This window comes from Triturus cristatus, chromosome 7 (genome assembly GCF_964204655.1).
Source record: "Triturus cristatus chromosome 7, aTriCri1.1, whole genome shotgun sequence".
NCBI classification, from domain to species: Eukaryota; Metazoa; Chordata; class Amphibia; order Caudata; family Salamandridae; genus Triturus; species Triturus cristatus.
Window position 1 is genome coordinate 425,865,340 of NC_140590.1, and position 20,529 is coordinate 425,885,868.

At 45.8% G+C, this 20,529-nt stretch overlaps 1 protein-coding gene across 1 annotated transcript in view; it reads right to left on the bottom strand.

Moving 5' to 3' along the window:
* The window catches only part of ABCC3 (ATP binding cassette subfamily C member 3), a 693,015-nt gene that overhangs the window by 469,029 nt on the left and 203,457 nt on the right, over positions 1-20,529 (bottom strand). Inside the window, exon 3 of the mRNA XM_085616719.1 lies at positions 1,602-1,727. Within this exon, the coding sequence (XP_085472845.1) occupies positions 1,602-1,727 (126 nt within the window). The remainder of the gene's footprint in view (positions 1-1,601; positions 1,728-20,529) is intronic.

The following is a 20,529-nucleotide window of genomic DNA, read 5'->3' on the forward strand; positions in this document are numbered from 1 at the left end:
GTCCTTGCTCTAAGAAAGACTACGTGCTTCCTAGAACTCGGTTGCACATCCGGTGTTAGAGAAGATAAATAAAAATGACTAAGATAAGCGTCCTTGGCTACAATCCTATTCATTCACACGAGGGTGTAGTTTAAAACAAAATAATCACATATTCCACGCTGTTAATACAATTCGGAAACTGGTTCTATCGTTACATATTCCAACATTTACACATTTTTTTAAAAGTTTAAATGTAAAGTTTTCAAAGTCAATTGTCCTTGAAAATAGAAGTGTTGATGTATGTATGTGTGTGTATATATATATATATATATATAGCATTGTAATTGCATTTATATAGCGGTTACTACCCCTGACGAGGCGTTGAAGCGCTTTTTCGGTGATACATACATATATATATTATGTTCTCATTATGTGAGAAAGGCAAGTGTGCCGAAACGCGTCAAGCTGATTTAATAAACTTAAGCTGAATGGTGAAGCTCACCCAAGTGTCGGAGTCTGATTTCTGCGGTGGAATCGGAGGTGGTTTGAATATATATATATATATATATATATACACACACACACACACATATATATGTATATAAATATATAGGATAAAGTACTCTGCTATACATTATAACAGTATTGTAAGTAACTGCAAGTTATGTCACTATATAAATGAACAAGGTAGAAGCCGAGATTCTTTATAATGTCATCAATTAATCAATCAGGGGTATTTTAAGCGCACTACACACCCGTGAGTGTCTCAAGACGATTGGGGGAGGGGAGGGTGCAGCTCCGGCTCATGAAACTCCAGAGTGACTGGCAATAAACTTTTGACGAACAGCAGAGGGTATTTTATTCCTTCAATACATCGCCACACATGACCCTTCTGCCTAAAAACTAAAATCCTTATTCTCTTGCTCTTGGAAATAGTGTGGTTGTATATATGTAAAATGAAGTGGAATTTGTAGTGCAGAATAACACACCAAGACGAAGTTGGTAATTTATTGCAAATAAAATCATAAGCAGTTTTTCATCCAAGCAGAGCTGCCAAATTTCTGAAGCCCATGTGTGAGCAGTTGGTACATTCCAGACTCTGTTTCCATTCAATGAATTGTGCTAATTTTATAATGGGTATGCAAGCCTGCTTCAAGCAACAGAATGCAAAGAAGAAGCCTAGAATAGAGCAGGTAGTCAATCGGGGAGCTGAGAAGCTTGCAGAGCAAAGTCACTTTCTAAAATGGTTGTTGTTCAAAATGTGTGCATAGAGATTTCTGCCTTTAAATAAACAAGAGTCCTGCAACAAAATGAAGCATGGAGCTATATATGTCGTTTTTCTTTTACCTACTTTTACTTCAGGCAAACAGCCCAGACGATTAAGCAAGTGCAGTTCTGCTCTGTGACCTTCCTTTCACACTGCCCGCTGGCTATGTCAGAAGGCAGTGAGACATCACAACCCAATTGTAACAAGTTATTATCAAGTTATTATATTCGAGCAGGTTTGTAATTTTCTTATTACAGGTGATTGGTGATGTCAGAGCTAGACTGTAATATGAAAATCAGAGAAAGGTTTTTATACAAGTATTGCATGATTTTTAAAGAAATAAAGTGGTACCAACCATTGTGACTCCAAGCATCAGTGGTGTTACGAAGTAAACTGGTGGAAGCGTTTGGCCTTGAACAAGTCCATGAAAAGAATAGAAGAGATCTGCCCAACAAACACACCAAAGCAGCACTCCGAAAATCTGAAAAAAACATTAGGAACATATATTTAGTGAAATTTATAAGGAAAATGCTACTTACCCAGTATGCATCTGTTATTGGCATGTAGAGCTGTAGATTCACATGGTTTGAATAGCCTGCCATCTAGTGTTGGGTCCGGATGTTTGCACTTTGAAGAAGTCTTTCCCAGTCACAAGGTAGGTGACTCCTCCTTTCGGTGATACTGAGTATGGGCATTGACTCCAGATTGTTTTGCCGCAGAGGGTGATAATGGAGTTAGAGTAGTAGAAAGAGATGTCCATGTATATGTATCTAAGTAAGATATCACTGCAACAGGTATAGGTACCCAGGGAGGCGGGTGGGCGCATGTGAATCTACAGCTCTACATGCCAAGAATAGATGCATACAGGGTAAGTAGCATTTTCCGTTCGAGCTGTAGATCACATGCTTTGCATAGACTATATACCAGTGATCTCCCAAAGCGGTGGATAACCGTTAGCTGTAGCTGTGGTTTGAAATAATATACGTAAAACTGCTTTGCCCACACTAGCTTGTTGTCTTGCTAACACGTCTACACAATAGTGTTTTGTGATGTGTGAGGTGTTGACCATGTTGCAGCTTTGCAGATGTCATCTATGGTAATATTTCCTAAGAATGCCATATAAGCCCCTAGTTTGTGGGTGGAGTGCGCTCTAGGGGAATTGTTAATGTTGGTTTTGCTTTTACATAGCATGTCTGAATGCATTTGACTATCCACCGTGCAGTACCTGATTTTGATATGGGATTGCCTTTATGTGGTGGAGCAAAAGCCACAAAGAGTTGTTTTGTCTTACGGAAAGGTTTTGTCCTTTCTATGTGATAGAGTAATGCTCTTTTACCATCTAAGGTGTGTAGAGCACATTCTGCCCCAGAATCTGGTTGAGGGAAGAACACAGGCAACTCAACAGATTGGTTGATATGAAAGGCATAATAACCTTAGGTAGAAATGTAGGGTTGGTCTGAAGAACCACTTTGTTTTGGTGTACTTGTAAAAATAGTTCTTCTATGGTTAGTGCCTGAAGCTCACCTACTCTCCTCAGTGATATGATAGCTATGAGGAAAGCTACCTTCCAAGTGAGAAATTGCAGCACACATCTGTGCAATGGTTCAAAAGGTGGACCCATCAGTCTGGTGAGAACAATGTTGAGATTCCACACTGGAGCTGGTGTCCTTCCATAAATGCTTTAATGACCGGCACTCTGAAGAAAGACAGATGTTGTCTATTTTGAAGGTATGCAGCTATTGCAGCAAGATGTACGCATATGGATGTGTACACTACGTTTGAACGCTGTAGATGTAATAAATAGCATATAATGTTCTGAACTGAGGCATCAAACGGGTTGATTTGATTCTTATTACAGTATATGACAAACCGCTTCCACTTTACTGCATAGCAAGCCCTGTGGTAGGACGTCTAGCCTCTTCGATAATGTTTATGCAGTCTGGCGGGAGATTGAGGTAGCGAAACTCTAAGACTTCAGGTGGCAGATTGCAAGGTTGAGATGACTGGAATCTGGATGTCTTATCTCTCCACAGCTCTGCGTGAGGAGATTGGGTGTAAGATTTTGTTTTTGTGAGGAACTACTGAGAGCTCCAACAGGGTGGTGAACCAGGGTTGACGGGTCCATGTGGGAGTAACTAGGATTAGTGTCAGTGAGCCCTGTCTGAACTTCCGATCCACTAATGGAATGAGTGGGAGAGGCAGAAAAGCATAGGCAAATTTCCCTGACCAATTCATCCATAGTGCTTTGCCTCGGGACAATGGGTGTGGATACCTGGATGAGAAGCTTGGGCATTTTGCATTTAGGTGTGTGGCGAACAGATCTATGTCTGGGAAGCCCCACATCTGAAAGAATGGGAGCAAAACTCGAGGGAGAAGTTCGCACTTGTGGATCTGTTGTCTTGACAACTGAGCAGATCTGCTAATTGATTGTCTACTCCTGGAAGGTGTTCAGTGAGGAGATACATTTTGTGGTATATGGCCCAGCTCCAGATGTTCTGTGCTAGTTGTGACAGCTGGAGAGAGTGCATCCCCCCTGTTTTTATATGTAGTACATTGCTATCATGTTGTCTGTACGTATCAGGACAGCTTTGCCAACTAGATGAACTTGAAAGGCTTTGAGCGCTAGAAAAATCGCTAGAAGCTCTAGATGATTTATGTGAAGCTGCTTTTGCTGAAAGCTCCACATGCCCTGCATTGTGTGTGTTTGGAGATGAGCTCCCAGCCAGTGAGCGATGCGTCTGCTGTTAGCCCTTTCGGTGGAACCGGGTCGATGAAGGGCCATCCTTTTGAAAGGTTTTGTGGATTCCACTGCAGAGAGCAATGAGTGATGCTGTCCACCAACACTAGATCTGATAACTGACCCTGACCCTGTTCCACTGACGTGCTAAGCATTCCTAAAGGGGACACATTTGAAGTCTTGCAAAGGGACTATTAGGATGTAAGACGCCATCAACCCTAGTAAGTGCATAAATACTCGAGCTGGCAATGAGTGTTGAGGCTGAAACTGAGATAGTAGAGTCTGGATGTTGCGGATTCTGGCCGGATTGGCGTAGGCCAGAGCCTTTTGTGTATTTATAGTGTGTCCCAAATACGCTTTTGTGTTGGATGGTAGGAGATGGGACTTGGACAGATTTACTGTGAATCCAAGATCGTGGAGCAGCTGCACTGTTTTGTGAGTGTGACGTAGACAGCTTTGTCGTGAGCTGGCTTTTAGGAGCCAGTCATCTAAGTATGGGAAGATGTGAATGTGTTGTCTTTATAGATGAGCTGTGACTACTGCCAGGCATTTCGTGAAAACCCTGGGTGCGGTGGTGGAACTCCAAATGGGAGCACCTTGAATTGATAACGTTGGCCCGCTACCACAAACCTGAGGTATTTGCAGTGAGTGGGGTGTATTGGGATGTGGAAATAGGCGTCCTTTAAGTCCAGAGTGGACGGAAAGTCACCTTGCTGAAGGAGTGGGAACACTTGTTGGAGTGTCACCATATGAAAGTGGTCCAATTGAATGTATACATTTAGGTCTCTGAGGTCTAGTATAGGCCTGAGATAGCCGTCCTTCTTGGGAATTAAGAAGTACAGGGAGTATACACCGGCCCCTTGATATTGTAATGGGACTGGTTCTATAGCTCCTTTTTCTAACAGAGAGAGAACTTCTTGCTTGAGAAGGTTGAGATGACATTGCGTGTGATCTCGGAGAGATGTTTGGGGGAGTGTCTGTAAGTTCCAGGCAGTAACCATATTAGATAATTTGTAGAACCCATCTGTCTGAGGTGATTGTATTCCAGACGGGTAGAAATTTGGAGAGATGTCCCCCTGACAGGAGTGGAATGATCGGGGGTAGTGGAAGGAAGTCACTGTTTGTTGTTTGCAGGGGAAGTGCGTGTTAAGCTGCCTCTGCCACGTCCCTTGCCGTTGTTACCTCTAAATCCACCTCTAAAATAACCTCTTGATGAGGGCGATTGGTTGTTGCCCTTGTAAGAGTAGGAGGGATTCTCTGTGGAAACATTCTTGGAGCCACACCTGTCAAAGGAGCGACGAAAGAATCCCGTATTAGATGGTAATTGCAAGGTCCCCATGGACTTGGCGACCTCAGTGTCCTTCTTCAGAGAAGTGTCCACTGTTGGGCAAGAGAGGTGTATTTTGTCGAATGGTTGGTTGAGAATAGAGGCTTGAACCTCAGGTTTAAACCCTGAAATTCTCAACCAAGCATACCTGCGCAGCAGTACGTTGGTGTTCACTGTGCGGGCTGCTGTGCCTGCTGCGTCTAAGGCGCACCTGATGGAGGTATTAGTGATTAATTTACCTTCTTGAATAACGTCATTGGCCTTTGATTTGTACTCATCAGGCAGAAATTGCATCAGTTTCTCTAGCTCATCGTAATGAGCCCTGTTGTAGCGAGCTAATAAAGCTTGCGCATTAGCAATGCGCCAATGATTGGTTGCTTGCGACGCTACTCTCTTGCCCGAGGCATTGATTAATTTTGACTCCTCATCAGGAGGAAGGGCCTCACCTGTGGTTTGTGAGTTTGCTCTTTTGTGAGCGTTGGCAACTACAAGAGAGTCTAAAGGAAGCTGACCCTTGATGTAAGTGGGGTCAGTAGGTGCTGGCTTATACTTTTTCTCCACTTTGGGTGTAACAATTCTTGCCCTCACATGATCTTTAAAGATCTCGTCTGTATGCTTAAGCATCCTTTTGAACATTGGTAATGTGTAATTATCTTTTTCTTCTTGTGGTGCCAGGGCAAGAGGGTTTCTGTACTCACGGTATGCCGACTCGGTGTAACTTGGTCCCATTCTTCCATGTCATAGACAGCCTCGGACACGGAGATATACTCTGCTTCTTCTTCGGCTCCTTGAGCATAGAATTCTTCTCTGTCGGAATCTGCACCGAAGATGTCAGGTGCGCAGCCGCTTTGATGTTGCATTTCCCAACGGTCACGAAGCGTCTTCTTGGATCGAAACGATCAAAACAATCGTCACGCGTCGTCGTCTTGTTCGCCATGTTACAGGTATAGGCAGAGGTTACACACTTCGTGCAAGTTGGTGCGCGGAAACTTTGCGCAACACCCGAGACAGAACTTGAATGGAGTCTGTTCCACAGACTGCTAGCGAACCCGATGCAGGTAGGTCCAACGGACTTCCAAGAGTTTTCTGATTGAAGACCTTTGAGTCGAAACGATACGCAGAGAATGGGGAACACGATCGAGAAAAGAATACCGTAGAGGGTAGTAGATTGCGCGTTGAAGGGAACCCGAGAAACGGTGGGGAACCGGAGCATAGCAATTCACATCCGAACCCGATGGCCAAAAAAAAAAAACTAACAATGGAGTCTTGCCCATGCGCACTATTACCAAAAGGAGGAGTCACCTACCTCATGACTGGGAAAGACTTCTTCGAAGAGAAACAAAGTGCAAACATCTGGACCCAACACTAGATGGCAGGATATGCAAAGCATGTAATCTACAGCTCACATGCCTCGAACACATAATTTTTTTAAATGTGGATTTTAAACAAGCTCACAGGGCAAAGCATAATTTGATTCTGCGTTTCTACTTATTTCCACATATATGTTATTCGAATATTTAAATGTCCACGCCCACTGATAAATTTGCATGTCAAAATAAAGCAAAGCCGTAAAGCCGCCACTTCAATAAAACAAGTGCTGAGTATATTGCAGCAAAGACAGTCTTACGCTTTTAAATGCAACTAAATGTTGAAGAAACCGACCGATTCCAACTCATGACTCGTGTGAATTTGTACAAAATATATTTCCCTTTCCGTTGTATGGCAAAGTTCCTTAAACATACAATATACAGCGTGCTAAACAGAATACAGATACCCTGCCCATATTAATCAAGGATGGAGGCCTCAAAATAGTGTAAACATACCCCTAATGAGGTAAAACATAACAGAAGAATACTACAAATGTGTAAGAAATGTAACTATTTATTGAGGTGGGACGTTAGGACAAGTAAAAAAAAGTCCTTATAGTTTGAGAAACTGTGTTAGGAATTTAGAAGTATCTAAAAACAACACAGGAGAGTCTGAGAGTGAGGGCCAGGGGCTGAGAAGAACATGGCCGCAGGGTGATCCTCTATTGAAGGTTTGTGTAAATCTCTCTCAGTTAAAGTCCCTGTAGTTTGTGCAGTCAAATTGCCCCCACTTCTCAGATGTTCAGTTGTTTAAGCTCAGCAGTGGAACTAAGAGGACACGTATCCCCTGTGTTTGGTTAACGTGCATCTGTTCCTCGGGTGCTAAAACAAATGCGCAATTCTCTGGGTTGCCAACTACTGGTTACAGTGGCCGCTGCAGCAGTGTACAAAGACCGCCTCATTACCTGGAAAATCTCTATCGGGGCTCCAGAGAAGGCATCAGGACAGGCTGGTGTAGCAGCCACATTGCCTACAGCAATGACAGGATCAAGCGGAGAACTTCCAGGTGCAGTAGACCTTGTTGCGGGGGTCCTTCATAGAGAAAACCAACCCCTGAACTTGATTTATCAGGTAATCTTTGGGTGACTGAAACACTGAGCAGTGAAGGAGCTCAGTAGGAAATAAATGAGTAAATATGTAAGTCACAAAAGCTGATTACAGATAGGGTGGCATACATGCAGGTATTGACCATCACTAATTAAGGTACAAGTTAATGTCAGGAGATCCAACCCGGTTCCCCCCACCCCCAGTTGTCATAGCCGAACAAAGAATGGTGACTCATACTCAGATTTGCATTCAGATGTCGGAGGTGGAATATCAACAAAGAAGGGCAGATTAACTGAGAAAATAGTGTGGGAGTGTGTAGGAAAGTCCTGCTTTTTGGTCTGATCACCCTAGTTGTTTTTTTATATAACTCTTTTTATTGAAGAACAACAATGCAATTGCATGAGTACTGAGACATTGGTGCAAACAATATCATATAGATTGCAGGTTTTTAAACAGCATATTATTCACTTACTTTACATTATATGCAGGTTTTATATTAATCAGCCAGCACTTGATCGTCGGGGATGGGTAGGGAAGGGAGACAAGGGGGAGTGCAGATATCTCTGCGGTACCTATTCCATTTAGACCATACCCTGGACCATTTTCTTGGACACCCTCTGGAAACATACTGTTTTTTCTCTAAACAAGCACCAATCCATGTCTCGCTTCCATGATGTTAAATCAGGGGCCTCCCTCACCCCCCCATAGTCTGGCAATGTTACGCTTTGCTATCATATTCCCCAAGACTACCCATAATCTCTCTTTATTACTCAAGTCATCGGCCCCCATACATTGAGCAAACACGTCCTGGCTTCAAGGCTCAGCTCTTGACACAGAACCTCCATCATGCATCTCAGCACACTCGTCTAATATTTACGAATTATGTCACATTCCCACAGAGTATGCAGGAACGTGCCCTCCTTTCCACAGCTTCGCCTCCAACCCGAGTCCTCTCCATATCCCATTCAAACTAGAGCCGCCCTTGAATAGTATACTCTATGCATACATTTTAATTGTATGAGCTTAAGTGTCGATGAGATTGCAATTTCCCTTTGAGAAGCTGCATAAGGAGATCCGCTACATGGTTAATTAGTTTACGATAGGTAAGGGATATTGATTTATTAGGCATGTATTCATCAAGGAGTCTGTCCTCCAGTGGAGTTGCTTCTGGGAGGGTCTCCCCCGACGTAATACATGCATTCAGGGCATGTTCACCTGATCATATCTGAATATCTCCAAGCATGCCAACTCATATTCGCATTGCAGCGTGGAAAACTCTACCACTTTACCCTCCTTCCATATATCGCCTACCTTGGATATTCCAATTAGGTCCCACCTATCAAAACCCCAACAAATAGGAATCCCACAGAGAGGTTGCCCTTGTAATTTTCTTATCCCAGCCAAGACTTTTAGGTGCTGAGTGCCAGACCTGGACTGAGTGCATCGTGGGCCCCGTAAGACTCAACTTAGCAGGTCTGGAGTAGAGCATCCTGGTGTATGAGCCCCCCGGTAGAAGCCATCTATCCATCAAATACCCTGGGTCATTATGCAAACAATATATATTTGCAGGGTGTACAAGAAGATGGGAAGGGACATCATTTAAAATAGAGCTGCCCTGCCCAGCAGGGACAGCAGGAAAGACCTCCAGTGTTCCACATCACTTCGAAGTCTACGCGGGGGGGGGGGCAAAAGGTTGTGTTCATAATACAACCTGGAATCTTCAGTAATGTATATGCCGAGATATTTGAAACCGTCTACTGCCTCCGTCACTCTACATCCCATGGGCAGGGGTGGAAACCCCCCTCTAAGCATATAGATCACTGATTTTGTCCAATTGAAAGCATACCCAGAGTATCTACCAAAGGTGGTGTATATATCCAGGACTCTGTTTATCGAGGCCTGTGGTGATGCCAAGTATAAGAGGATATCAACGGCATATAGGGAGATACGATCCTCCCACTCCTTTCACCATTTCAGACCGCTTACGATCGGGTCCCTACGAAACCAACTCGCCAAGGGCTCAAGTGCCAGGGCAAAAAGCAGTAGGGACAGAGGACAACCCTGCCTTGTTCCCCTTCCAAAAGTGAAGATCACCGACTTTCTGTGGTTCACTACCACCTGTACCAGTGGTTCCGAGTACAGCAGTTTCAGTAATCCAATAAATCCTGGGCCAACCCCCATCTTCTCCAACACCACGAAGAGATACGGCCATTCAATCGTGGCAAACGCCATTGGGGCGTCCAATGACATCACCACTGCATCTTCCCAAAGTGTAGCCCCTCTCCCTAATGCCCCATGGAGTCTACATAGATGTAGGGAGGTATTTCTGGAAGGCACATACTATTTCATCATTTGTGAGTTTGCCGTCGAGGAATGCTCGGTCTGTCTCCGACAGCGTCGGCAGCCGAATATCTGTTCATAGGGCTCTTTGCTCATCTATCGGGCAGACAGAGTGAGATTTATATATCCTAGTATAATATTTGGTGAACTGTTCTGCAATCAATTGCATCGCTGTAAGTGTCACTCCTGCATCAGTTATTAGTTCCGAGACCAGGAGACTAGATTGCTCACATCGGTCTAGCCACGTTAACAGTTTGCCTGCTATGTCCCCTAGCTCATACACCCTACCTAGTTTGTTCCTCTGCAATGTTTTGGCTCTATCTGTGACCACACTTTTGTATTCTTCTTCGTGCTCGATCCCACGGCCACTAGCAACTCCTCTTCAAGAGCTAAAATCTCCTCTTTCAATTGTGTTAGCTCTGCGTTTTTTTCCTTTTCAGCCCCCGCTATCTGTGAGATTGCCTGACCTCGGACCACTGTTTTGAATGCCTCCCAGAAAATGCGGATCGCTCATTTTCTTGGAAATAGCACTCAATCGACGAAGTGATCTTCTATCTTATTTTGGGATTACGCAGGTGCCTCGGACTTATGGGAGATACTCTACCCACTTGCCCCTCGCTCCTACCCATCTGTACCCATACTGGAGAGTGGTCAGATATGCCCTGTGCCATATGTCTAATTTCTGTGATATACCCCACTTGGTCTACCGGCATGAGGATGTAGTCAATACGGGAGAGACTGTTGTGCGCCCTGGAGTGAAATGTGAACTACTTATCTGCGGGGTGATGGCTTCGCCATGCGTCCGCCACTCCGATGGCATCCAGAAAGGTGGACAGTACCAGTTGTACAGGTCCCAGATCTCTGGGGGGACAGCGATCCCGCCTACCACATACCACCAAATTCAAATCCCCCCAGCATCAGCCTCCCTTCTGAAAACTCCACCAACTTGCTTCCCAAGTCTCGAAAAATGCCATTGCTTGTAGTCCTGGGAGGACATAGACGGACACCAAGGTCAATGTTTATCCTTCCCACCGCCCCTACACTGCTGCATATCTACCCATTTCATCAGTCCATATATGGTCTGTGGACATCGGGAAGGACTTCCGCATCATAATACTGACCCCCCCGTGAGCCTGAGGTAAATCCCGAATGACCAACTAGACGGTAGCCCCATTTGTCCATTGCTTTGCAAGTATTTCCTATCAGATGTGTCTTTTGGAGCAGGACCACGTCCAAGGCATGTCTTTTAATATACTGTAAGACTATCCCCCAGATCGTTTACATTCCAGGATAAAAGTTTGAGTTATTCACCTATTGAGTCTGGTTTCGTCCCCCCCGTCCAAACCCCTGACCCCCGCCCCCTGCCCCCTGATGCGTACGATTGTCAATATCACTGTTCCTGAGCCTGCGGCGGTCTTTTATTGTTGCCACACAAACTTTATTTCTCTCAAAACCTGCTTTGAACTGTACTTGCTTGTCCCATAGTTGAACTGGTTTAACACTAGGTTCCCAAAATCCCCCCACCCTGCCTTCCCGCACTCTGGGCCTAAAAACTGCCCATACCCCAATAGTGCAGAGTGCCTGTCGCCCTATTCTACTAAACTAACGATTAAATCAGGGGGGTGGCAACATTTCCCCCGCGGCCATCCGCCCGCTACTATATATACCCAATTCTGTATACCAAAACATTGTTGAGTTCAAACTGAGTCACTTAGCGTACGCTTTTTCCTCTTGATCCATTGGCCGTGACCAACAGAGTGTTATCCGATGAAGCCAGGCGCCCACTGAAATAGTTCCAGCCATCACACTTTGCATCTCAATTGTCTGAAGGCAGTGTCCTGTGTGGGGATGGGCCCCCCCATCGCGCATTATGTTCTCTGGCCGGCCTCCAACCACTGCTGTGCTGCCTCTGGGGTATGAAAGAACCAGGCTTTGCCATCCACCTCTATGCGTAGTTTCGTAGGAAACAGCATGCAGTAACGAATTCCTTTGTCCCTCAGCTGTTTCTTAATATTCAAGAAGGTTTTTCTTTGCCTCTGGACCGCCACCCTAATTTTTTTTTGACTGATGCTGGTGGTTACTGACTATGAAAGTGCTCAGTCCTTAAAAGGTATCTGCTAATTGGAATAACTCTAATTGGCGAAGACAGCCTACCGGTAAGTCACAAGTATATGGTGGGCATGTAGGTTTAGAAGCCCCACTGGACTTAATGCACTTAAGTGTGCACTGTTGTAGTGTCTGGTGTCATTTTAAAGCCAGACCTGCCTTGCACACAGATTTTAAAATAAGGAATATGCTACTTACCAGTATGCATCTGTTATGTCATGTAGAGCTGCAGAGCCACACGCTTAGGATAGTAGATCGCCATCTGGTGTTGGGCTCAGATGCTTGCAGGTTGTTGTGGTCTTCGGAAGAAGTCTTTGGCAACGAGATAGGTGACTCCTCCCTTGGACTACAGTGCACATGGGCATCCACTCCATCCTCAGTTTTTTGCCATGATGGGAAATGATGGAGTTTGTAAAAAGAGAGAGAGATGTCCATGTGTAATGTCTAAGTAAGACTATGCTGGAACAGATACAGGTCCCGGGGAGGTGGGTGGGCGTGTGTGGCTCTGCAGCTCTACATGTCAAGAACAGATGCATACTGGTAAGTAGCATATTCCGTTCGGGGCATATGAGCTGCAGATCACACACTTAGGATAGACTATATAGCAGTGTCTCCCCTAGCGGTGGTCACCTGTATCAGTTGCAGCAGTTTGGAATAAAGTTTTAAGGACAGCCTGACCTACAGAAGCTTGTTGTTTTGCTTGCACGTCAACACAGTAATGTTTAGTGAAGGTGTGTGTTGTAGACCATGTGGCTGTCTTACAAATATCTTCTAAGGGAATGTTTCCTAAGAATGCCATGGAAGCCCCTATTTTGCGTGTGGAATGCACTCTAGGGGGAACTGTTAGTGTGCGTTTAGCCTTGTGGTAGCATATTTGGATACATTTAACTATCCACCTGGCTATCCCGGATTTGGAAATGGGGTTGCCTTTATGTGGTGGAGAGAAAGCAGCAAACAATTGTTTGGTTTTGCGGAATGCTTTGGTTCTGTCAATGTAGTAAAGTAGGGCTCTTTTAACGTCTAAGGTATGAAGAGCTCTTTCAGCTACCGAGTCCGGATTTGGGAAGAACACTGGTAGCTCTACTGATTGGTTAAGATGGAACGGAGATATGACTTTTGGCAGGAATTTCGGATTTGTTCTAAGAACCACTTTGTTGCGGTGTAATTGTAGGAATGGTTCTTGTATGGTTAAAGCCTGGATCTCACTTACCCGTCTAAGGGATGTGATAGCGATAAGGAAAGCCACTTTCCATGTGAGGAACTGTAGTTCACATTTATGCAGAGGTTCAAAAGGGGGTCCCATGAGCCTTGTAAGAACAATGTTTAGATTCCACACTGGAGAGGGTGGTAATCTGGGAGGAATAATCCTCTTAAGGCCTTCCATGAAGGCTTTGATCGCAGGTACTCTAAATAGTGACAAGTGTTGTCGATTTTGCAAGTAGGCTGCTAATGCTGCTAGGTGGAGACGTATGGATGAGTACGCTAAATTACATCTTTGCAAGGGTAGTAAGTAGCAAATGATGTTCTGTATGGATGCATCCAGTGGACGTATATCATTGTTAGTGCAGTAAATGGCAAATCTTTTCCATTTTGCAGCGTAGCAAGCTCTAGTGGTAGGTCGTCTGGCCTCTTTTATAATATTCCTACAGTCTGGTGGTAGGTTGAGGTAACCGAACTCTAGGACTTCAGGAGCCAGATCGCTAGATTCAGTTGACCTGGATCTGGGTGTCTTATTTCTCCATGGTTCTGGGTTAGAAAGGACGGGGAGAGATGCAGTTTTTGGTGTGGAACTAGAGAGAGTTCCAGCAGTGTTGTGAACCAGGGCTGGCGTGCCCATGTGGGGGCTACTAGGATGAGTTTGAGAGACTGTTGCCTGAGCTTGCGTACCACGAATGGAATGAGTGGGAGAGGCGGAAAAGCGTACGCAAATCTCCCTGACCAGTTCATCCATATCGCATTGCCATTGGACTGTGGGTGGGGAAACCTGGCGGCGAAGGTTGGGCATTTTGCGTTTTCGTGTGTGGCGAACAGATCTATGTCTGGTTGGCCCCATTTTTGGAAAAAGGGGAGTAGGACTTTTGGATGTAATTCCCACTCGTGGATCTGTTGAGTCTGTCGACTTAACAGGTCGGCAATCTGATTGTGAACCCCTGGAAGGTGTTCTGCAAGCAGGTATATGTTCTGGGGAATGGCCCATCTCCAAATGTTCTGTGCTAGCTGGGACAGCTGGAGAGAATGTGTGCCTCCTTGTTTTTGTATATAATACATGGCTGTCATGTTGTCCATCCGGATGAGGACACTTTTATTCTGGAGATGTATTTGGAATGATTTTAGTGCTAGGAATACTGCCAGTAGTTCCAGATAATTGATATGGAGCACTTTCTGTTGAGTGGTCCATTTGCCCTGAGTGGTGTGTCCTAGGAGATGGGCTCCCCATCCCGTGAGTGTTGCGTCCGTTGTTAGCACTATTTGTGGAAGAGGCTCGAGGAACGGCCGCCCTTTGGACAGGTTTATTGTGTTCCACCATTTTAGAGAGCGATGTGAGCGGCTGTCCACCAACACCAGATCTGTTAGTTGTCCGTGAGCCTGATTCCACTGATGTGCTAGACACTCTTGCAAGGGACGCATTTGAAGTCTTGCATAAGGCACAATGAAGATTCATGACGCCATCATGTTTATCAGTTGCATGAACACTCTTGCTGGAAGAGAGTGTTGGGTTTGAAATTTTACGATGAGAGCTTGTATATTGGCTATCCTGGCTGGGCTGGGATATGCTAGGGCTTTGGAGGTATTTATGGTGGCTCCTAGATATTGATGTATGTGGGAGGGTTGGAGATGAGATTTGGGGTAGTTTATTGTGAATCCCAAGTTGTGTAAGATTTGAATTGTTCGGTGAGTGTGTAGAACGAATTTGTTAAATGAGTTGGCTTTTATTAGCCAGTCGTCTAGATACGGGAAGACATGAATTTGTTGTCTTCTGAGATGCGCTGCTACTACTGCTAGACATTTGGTGAATACTCTGGGCGCAGTTGTTACCCCGAATGGAAGGACTGTAAACTGATAGTGTTGTTCGTCCACCACAAACCTTAGGTACTTCCTGTGAGCAGGATGTATGGGAATGTGGAAATAAGCGTCCGTAAGATCTAGTGCGGCAAGCAAATCGCCTTGTTGTAGTAGTGGGAGCACTTGTTGAAGAGTGATCATATGGAAATGATCTGAGTTTATGAACAGATTTAGGAGTCTGAGGTCGAGTAATGGTCTTAGAGTCTCGTCCTTTTTGGGGATTAGGAAGTACAGTGAGTATACCCCTGTACCCTGATGTTGTAAGGGAACTGGTTCTATTGCGTGTTTTTGAAGCAATAAGAGAACTTCTTGTTTGAGGAGCGGAAGATGGTCTGGTGACATGGACGCTGCTTGGGTGATATGTGTGGAGAGGTAGTGGTGAGTTCCAGACAGTAACCATACTGGATTATTTGTCTTATCCACTTGTCTGTTGTGATGGAGTTCCAGACAGGTAGGAACTGTTTGAGTCTTCCCCCGACTGGAGTGGAATGGTCTGGGGGGTGTGGAGGAAAGTCACTGTTTTGTGGCGGTGAAGGTACACGTGTTGGTATTGCCTCGACCTCATCCCTTGTTGTTATTTCCTCTATATCCTCCTCTAAAATATCCTCTACTAGGGGATGTTTGTGTAGAGGTTTTGAACGTAGAGGAGGTGTCTGCTCCCATATCCTTGGAGGCTCCTCTGTAGAAGGAGCGTCGAAAGGAGCCGCGCGGTTGTGGAGACTGCAATGCTCCCATGGACTTAGCAGTCTCTGTGTCTTTTTTCATTTTTTCAAGTGCAGTGTCAACTGCTGGCCCAAACAGCTGTTCTTGGTTATAAGGTTGGCTAAGTATGGTACTTTGTACTTCTGGCTTAAAGCCTGAAATGCGTAGCCAGGCATGGCGTCTAAGGAGTACACTTGTGTTTAGTGCTCGAGAGGCGGTGTCTGCGGCGTCAAGTGCACATTTAGTTGACGCATTTGAGATAGGTTTCCCCTCTTGTATAAGGTCATTTGCCTGGGTCTTGTATTGGTCTGGCAGGTGTTGTAGCAGATTCTCCAACTGATCGTAGTGAGCCCTATCGTAGCGTGCTAATAGGGCTTGGGTGTTGGCAATACGCCAATGATTAGTAGCTTGTGCTGCTACTCGTTTGCCTGAGGCTTCTAATAGTTTGGATTCTTTGTCAGGGGGTGGTGCATCTCCCGTGGTTTGGGAGTTGGCGCATTTCCTTGCGTTGGAAACGACCAAAGAATCCAGAGGGAGCTGTCCTTTGATGTAACAAGGATCTTCTGGGGTAGGTCTATATTTTTTCTCAATTCTTGGGTTAAGCACCCTGTCACGGACGGGGTCTTTAAATACTTCTGTGGCGTGTTTTATCACCCCTTTAAGCATAGGTAAAATTTGTACCGACTTCTGAGACTGTTCAAAAGTGTCTAAGAGGAAGTCTTCCTCGGGTGCATAAGCGTGCATGGTGACGCCATGGTAAAGTGCTGCTCTAGTTGTCCAAACCCCAGGTGGTCATCTGGAGGTGATGGTTTGGAGGGATATGGTGTAGGGTCAGGTATATCTGGTAGAGGGTATGCCCAATCATCCAATGGTGCGGTATGTGGATCCGTGAGCGGATCATTAGTATTATAAGGATCGCCCCCTCCCCCTAGGTCATCTTCATCATCCTGTGGAGGTGGTGTATGTGATGGAGATGGTAGAGGTAAGGGTGGTGTAGGCAGAGGGGGTGGGGTAGTAGGTCGTATGGGAGAGGAAGGAGGAATAGATGATGTTGCCGAGTCCTTCTGTTTTATAGGAACTGGGGCAGGTGTTGTGTCCAGTTTCCGTTTCTTACATGGCACTGCAGTGACATGTCCAGTCTTTGGATTAATATAGATCCTTTTTTGTGTTGGATCTGGATGGAAAAGTTCTTGTTCTTCAGGAACAGATTTTGGTGCCGATTTTTTCGGTTCCGATCGAGGTTTTGGTTGATCGGTAGAGTCTTTGGCTTTAGGAGGTGTATTTTAGTCCTTAGCCGGTGGTTTCGGTGCCGATGAAGGTTTCGGTGCCGAAGTTGAGTCTTTCGGCTTGGGAACTTTTGGTGTCGGTTTATCTATGGCCTCGATGTTTTCGGTGCCGAAGGTGTCGGGTTCCGATTTCGGTGCCGAGAGGTCTTTTGTCTTGGGTGCCGAAGGTGCCGGGGGTACAATGACATGCGGCTCACTAGGGCCCCAGCCACCGGAAGGCTTATGTTTCTTCGGAGCCGAGCCTGGAGGCGGGGCTTCTGAAGGATGTTTTCGGTCTTGACTGAGGCCAGCTGACGAAGTCTTGACCAATGCCTTTGGTTTTGGAGGGGTTGGGGCAGGGGCAGTGGTACTCACGCGTTGCCCCGCAGTAATGGGGTCGTCTGAGTCGTCTGCTTCTGAGATGATTTGAAGTTCCTCGGAATCCTTTTCCGGGACATCAGACCCTCATCGAATAGGTTTACTGGTTCCGGGGCTGATCTGTGTGCCATGATATGGCGTCGAGCTCTTCGATCCCGAATGGTCTTTTTGTATCGAAATGCTGCGCAGGCTGGACAGCTGGCTTCATCGTGTTCCGGTGATAGGCACAGGTTGCAGACTTTGTGATGGTCACTGTGCGGAAATTTTGCTCCACACTGGGGGCATTTTTTAAACGGTGTCCTTTCCATGAGCCGTAGGCCTCACAGCGTGGATAGGCCCAGCAGCCCGCTTCGACGTCCGGAATCGAGCCGATGAATTCGATGTCGAGTGAAGGTGCTTCGATGTAGTTGTAGAAGCTTTTTCACTTCGAAAAGCTTGTATTTGAGATTTTCAACCAGAGTTGGAAAAGTTACATCCAAACCCAATGGCGGAAAAAAACAATCTGAGGATGGAGTGGATGCCCATGCGCACTGTAGTCCAAGGGAGGAGTCACCTATCTCGTGACCAAAGACTTCTTCCGAAGACAACAACAACCTGCAAGCATCCGAGCCCAACACCAGATGGCGATCTACTATCCTAAGTGTGTGATCTGCAGCTCATATGCCTCGAACACCTGGATCCAAAATTGACTTTGGGATTAAAAGTACTTTATAAAGTCCAAAACTAACTTTATGTTACATATAAGTCACCCCTAAAGTCTGCCCTAGGTGCCACAAGGATAGGGTGCCTTGTTATAAAAAGCAAGGACATTATAAAACATGTTTTATACTCCCTGGTGGGGAAAAACAGCCAACATTCTTTTCCCCCATTGTAGTACTGCTAGCCCCATAGGCTAATATGAGCGGGTTTTATTAAATGTATTAAAGTCTAACTTTTGATGTGAGCTAGCTAGCTAGGTCATTGAAAGTATGAAAATAATAGTTACAATAAATCCAACAACTTGCCAAGATCGGATTTATTATAAGTCCAATCGCCCCACCTGATTCACTTTCCATTCTTAAATCTCTTAAATCAGGCTCGCCGACTGACCCGTACCACGCCAGACTTCTTGCCGAGGAAGCGGAGTTGGTTAACCCTGAGGTGAATACCATCCTAAATGTATCCCTCTATACTGCCACAGTCCGTCTGGATTGGAAGCAGGCTAAACTGCTACCGCTTTTGAAAAAACCTTCCCTGGACCCCAACACTCTTGCTAGCTATAGACCCATATCCCTCATGCCGGCCGTGGCAAAGGTATGCGAGAAAGCAGTTTTTAAACAGCTATCCGCCTTTGTTGAGGCATCTGGTGCCCTCCACCCAGCTCAGTCTGGATTCAGGGCATCCTGTAGCACGGAGACGCCTTAGTTGAAATATCTGAGGCTATAAGGGAATGCTTGGATGCAGGCGGCAGAGCAGTTCTAATTTTATTGGACCTCTCTGCCGCCTTTGACACGGTGCCTCATCATCATTTGCTTGCTCGCCTCTCAAGTATTGGGATCTCTGGCCAGGCCTGGAATCGGCTTAAATCCTTTTTAGAGGACAGGACCCAACAGGTATGGCAGCCCTCGTTCTTCTCGGCCCCCAGACAGGTGACTACGGGAGTACCGCAGGGGTCTACTTTGACCCCCTGCTCTTTAACATCTATGTCACTACGCTGATCTACCTAGCAGAGAAGCTGGGAGTAAAGATCATCGCTTACATCGAGGATACCCAGCTCCTCTTCACATGGAACAAAAATGATCTGGGCCCGGACAAAGTGAGACTGTCTCTCTGCAGTTTTTAAATGGCTTGCACTTGCGCAGTTGAAGTACAATGAAGACAAATCCGAGGTTCTCCTGTACGGATCCTTTCCCCCGCGTTTTAGGGAAGCCATCTTGCCTACTGAATACTCCCTGCCCAAATCTTTCGGCAACCCTGTTAAGAACCTGGGGATTTGGTTCAGTGAAGACCTCAGATTTTCTATGCAGATCAAAAAACTGGTGGGAGTGTGCTTTGGTACACTGAAATCCCTCTGAAAGTTCTTTTCCCTGCTAACCCGGCCAGCTAAGGAAATGTTGACTCGTGCTCTTATCCTGTCACGTATTGACTATGCCATTGCTTTATACATTGGCCTGCCCGGTTACCATTTAAGAAGACTGCAAACCATACAGAATGCGGCAGCTCGGGAGTTGCTTGGATTCCCAGGACGATCAAGTATGAAGCAACATATTCGGGACCTTCATTGGCTTCCTGTGGCCTGCCGTGTTCAGTTCAAAGCTCTCACTTCGGCTCATGGAGCCGTACACGGTGAGGGCCCACTCTACCTTAGGGGACGCTTCACCTTCTATGTTCCACGAAGGCATTTACGCTCCGCTGTTCACCGTCTGGCAGTCATCCCTCGTTTCTGCCTTACACGGATGGGCGGCAGCTCCCTTTCATTCAAGGCGGCTGAAGCCTAGAACTCCCTTCCGATGGAACTGCACAACATTCAAGACACTAGAGTGTCCAAGAAACATCTCAAAACCCTGCTTTTTAACTAATTTCTGTTATGTTTAGTCTCCTCTGCCTCCTTTTACTAGCATTTCGTGCCGGGACACTCTTGAGTATCCGTGCGCACTATAAATGTAGTATAACATGACATAACATAACAGAAGTTTTAGAATGTCCTATCCTGAATTTACCTAAAGCAGCCCTGTAGCTGCCTCTTCTGATTGGTCAGCCTTTGTCAGCCTGAGTCAGGCTGACATCTGAGTAGGTGTGAAGAGGCCTGGGATTGCAACAATACCGCCATTTGGTGGGAAGAAATCCACGTCATGGAGAAGCCAGGGAGAGGAAGAGGGCTGGGGAGATCAGTTTGACTTCAAAGGGAGGAGAACAGATGTCACAGGACCCAGGCCAGTCCCCACTTCCTTGTTCCCCAGTCAGATGTGAGC